At 41.6% G+C, this 3,638-nt stretch overlaps 1 protein-coding gene across 2 annotated transcripts in view; it reads left to right on the forward strand.

Annotated features, from left to right (window-relative positions):
• LOC109298743 (protein-L-isoaspartate(D-aspartate) O-methyltransferase-like) overlaps window positions 1–3,638 on the forward strand; it is a 21,309-nt gene that overhangs the window by 14,256 nt on the left and 3,415 nt on the right. For both annotated transcript variants that reach the window (XM_019519005.1, XM_019519004.1), the window contains exons 3-5: window positions 1,252–1,356; window positions 2,929–2,960; window positions 3,460–3,564. In XM_019519005.1, the coding sequence (XP_019374550.1) occupies window positions 1,252–1,356; window positions 2,929–2,960; window positions 3,460–3,564 (242 nt within the window). The remainder of the gene's footprint in view (window positions 1–1,251; window positions 1,357–2,928; window positions 2,961–3,459; window positions 3,565–3,638) is intronic.

A 3,638-nucleotide genomic window follows, 5' to 3' on the forward strand; every position in this document is an offset into this window, starting at 1 on the left:
TTCGTTGTTCTAAAATGTCATGCTTGAGTTTTGGCAGCTTTATATGCCTAAACTTCAGAGTCTGACAAACTTAAACATGCTCTGGTTAGAGTTAGAAGTGGGTCATGATGCTAGATGTACTGGGGAAAGCTTATGCATATCAGTGTCCACCTTGGTTATCTCTGATTTGAGTTTCGCTTGCACTCGCTAAAACAGTATGACCATCTCTTTAAGATGCTCTAGAAGATTATATCATTCTAACCACAGGGAAACTCTGTCAGATAAAAGCGAGCTCTTGCAGTCAGTTCTTCAGGCTGTTACCACTAAGGCTTGGAAATTTTGGGCATTTCCCCTCCATTTTGGACAGTGAGTCAGGCTGTAATTGTAACAACTTGGAACTCTCTTACTAGAGCAGGGGTAGCCTATCTGTAGCACACATCACGCACAGAATGGGCAGCCTCTATGTATGGCACATGGCACAATGGGTAGAGAACAGAAAGCAGAACAACAGATAGGGAAAGGGATCAGAGTGGCATTCAAGGAGCATGTGGGGCTTAGATTGTGCTGTGCCTGCTGGTGTCACACTACTATTTGTTACAGCAGGGATTGCTACAGGAAAGGTAGGAATGAAGAAACTACATAATTCCATGTTTCTTATCCTGCCAGTGTGCTTTGAAACCAGGTCTGAAGGAACCACTGCCAGAAGGGAGAGTGTAATTCAATCTCTGCCTAATAAATCCTTGGCCTGTTTACTGAGACTGCCAAATGTAGTGTTATGTAAACACCTTGCTGCTGGGAACTGGACTAAAACCATTAACCCTTTCCACACCAGGCATCCAACAACTACTGCAAGCAGAGACAATCCGAGCAGGGTGCAGGACCCAGGGCAAATCAGCCTGTGCAGGGCCCCACCTCTGAACGCAAGAAAGCTGGTGGCAGATTCAGCAGTGGTGCTGAGTGGCCGGACGTGAAGCTGGCAGCAGCATGACATTGCCACGCCACTCCACCCGACTCTGCAGGGCCCCCCAAAGCACAGGGCCTGGGGCAGTTGCCCTGATTGCCACTCCCTCCTGGGATGGCCCTTTCTGCAAGATAGCTGCTTTTACCCCTTACTGGTTTGAGTTAATTGCGGGTCAGTAATGTGGGCACAGGTAGCACTGTTATCAAGCCCTACCACCTTCCTCCCCAGGCCTAGCCATCCACCTGTCTTTCTTTAAACCTGTACACTTTGCATTACTAAATGTTTAATGTTCTCTCCATCTCTTTTTGTAGAAAATGGTGTGATTAAATCTGAGAGAGTCTTTGACGTGCTACTGGCAACAGACAGAGCACACTACATCAAGCACTACCCATACATGGATTCACCGCAGTCAATAGGTAAGAAACTTGTGGCAGTTTTCTAGTGTTGTGGTGTACAGTAGAACCCAGATTTCTTTGTATCAGGGTGGGTCTAACCCACTTAATTTTCAGTGTTTTGCCAAATTAAGAATGAGCTGTTCTGCTGATTGCTGTTGCTTTTAACTTCCAAGGGTGCCACTTTTCCACTTGGAAAATCATCAGCAGGTCCTGCACAGTTGAGTAGAAAAGCAGCACCCTTTATAATAAAAGCAACAGCAAACAGCTGTTGGAGCACCTCAGGGGTTGTATACAGTTGTTTCCTGAGGCTGAATACATGCAGCTAATTCACCAACCCTTATCTTCCCAGTGGCCTAATGAACCTAACCCTACATAAAACCCTAGTTCTTGTGTTCAGTGGTTACAATGATCTACAAGGGTGGAAGGATGTGGACGAGTTGTCAGGTCCTGGTTCATTATGCTAGCAAGCCTTTCTTTAGAATAGTGGCTGAGTGCTAGAAAAGGGGATGAGGTACTTGATACATCAATAGTCAATCATCTTAAGCCACGTTGAGAATTACACTAAGAAAAACTGAGAATTTGCCCTTTGGAAGTTGAGAGTGCTAAGACATGACGAGGGACACTGACAAGAGGATACTGACTTTCTGAAAAGTAAACTGCTTATTAAGTAGACTGGACTAATGGTTTAAAGATCAGCCCAGAACATGGGCAGCTGATTCTTTATTGGTTTAAATTTTACAAATACTAGGAACCCACAAGTCCAGTTGACTTCAGTAGAAGCTGTGGACACTTGGTATCTCTGACAGTGAACCAGAAAAAAGAAAAACCAAGGCAGAACCCCCTGTAGATCCACAAACTAATCAGATAAATTCAAACAGTAGAAACCCAGAGGAAAATGGCATTCCCATATGCCTTGTATAAGGCACTGGGCACTCTCAGGACCCGACTAGTAAAGACAACTTCCTTTAAATAACTTCCTTGCTCCTTGCAAATCAGAAAGCAATGGGATCTTTTTTTAAAGGCAGTAAATACTGGAGAGAAAAAAAAAAATCTTTCTTCTTCACAATCACCCCATTCATCTGGCATGGCTGAGACAAGTTTGAACACTATGTGGGAGATCTACTTAAACAATAGTAGGTTAACATGTTGAGTGAAGCTGTAGGAACCCTTATGTTCAAGGTATGGAGCCATTTTGGCTTTTTCCCATTCACAGAGATTTGCATTTGCTCTAAATTTCATTGCAACTTATTTTATAAAATGTGCAGATAACAAGCGTGACCATGACAGTGTAGCATCCACATTTTTTGGAATCAGATAAACCATTCCACAATACAGCATTTTCCTGAAGTTATAAGGTGTAATGACCTAACTGCATATGCATATTATATATTTTTCTGCCTGACAACTATTCTGCTGCTACTGATATTTCTAAAGGAGGAAGCTTTCAGTTTCGTACCTCCAAGAAATGAGAAATAAAAATAAGCTTTCAATATTGGAAGGGGGAAACATTGCTCTTCAAAAAATATCTCAGTAATTATTCCTCTCATCTTAATTTCTTACTAATTGTTAACTTTGTCAACGTTTTCCTTTCAGGATACAAGGCTACAATCAGTGCACCCCACATGGTGAGACAAAATTTTCCAGTCTAGCAAAACTGGGAATAGCTTTTATCTTAAGTTGTAATATCAAGGTGATGTGGGTCCAATACACATGACTCCTTATTGCTTTGGCTGCTGATGTGTGAAAAGCTTGTTAGGAGTTTTAAAGAAGGATGGGGCAAATTTGAAAAAACAAACCACTCCAAATAGCAAGCTCAAGCTAACAATTGTTATCAAACTATTACAGAATTAAAGATTTGCTTTTGCATGAGATTCTTTCTCCACAAGCCTTCTTTTTCCTGCTCCACATCTCACAAGTGAAATCTATTTTCCTATTAACTTCCAAAGATACTGTTAATAAAAATTGTACCAAAAATTCAACACTGCAACTTTAATTCACCCCAAAAAACACAATCTTGCTTGCCCAATAATAACTTATTTTAAAAAAGGGAAGTATGGGAGAGTAATATGAGAAATTAATAACTCCGTGAAAGTGTGTAAGAGCATGTTGTTGATATCTTCGCAGCATGCCCATGCTCTGGAATTACTGAAGGATCAGCTAGTGGAAGGAGCAAAGGCACTGGATGTGGGATCAGGAAGTGGATATCTTACAGCTTGCTTTGCAAGAATGGTGAGTAAAGTACAAAATTGCTTCCTTACTAGTGGCAGACAAGGTTCTTTGGGTGAATCTGATATCTTTTTATT

Source organism: Gavialis gangeticus, unplaced genomic scaffold, assembly GCF_001723915.1.
Source record: "Gavialis gangeticus isolate Ggan-Ray unplaced genomic scaffold, GavGan_comp1, whole genome shotgun sequence".
Taxonomy (NCBI): Eukaryota; Metazoa; Chordata; order Crocodylia; family Gavialidae; genus Gavialis; species Gavialis gangeticus.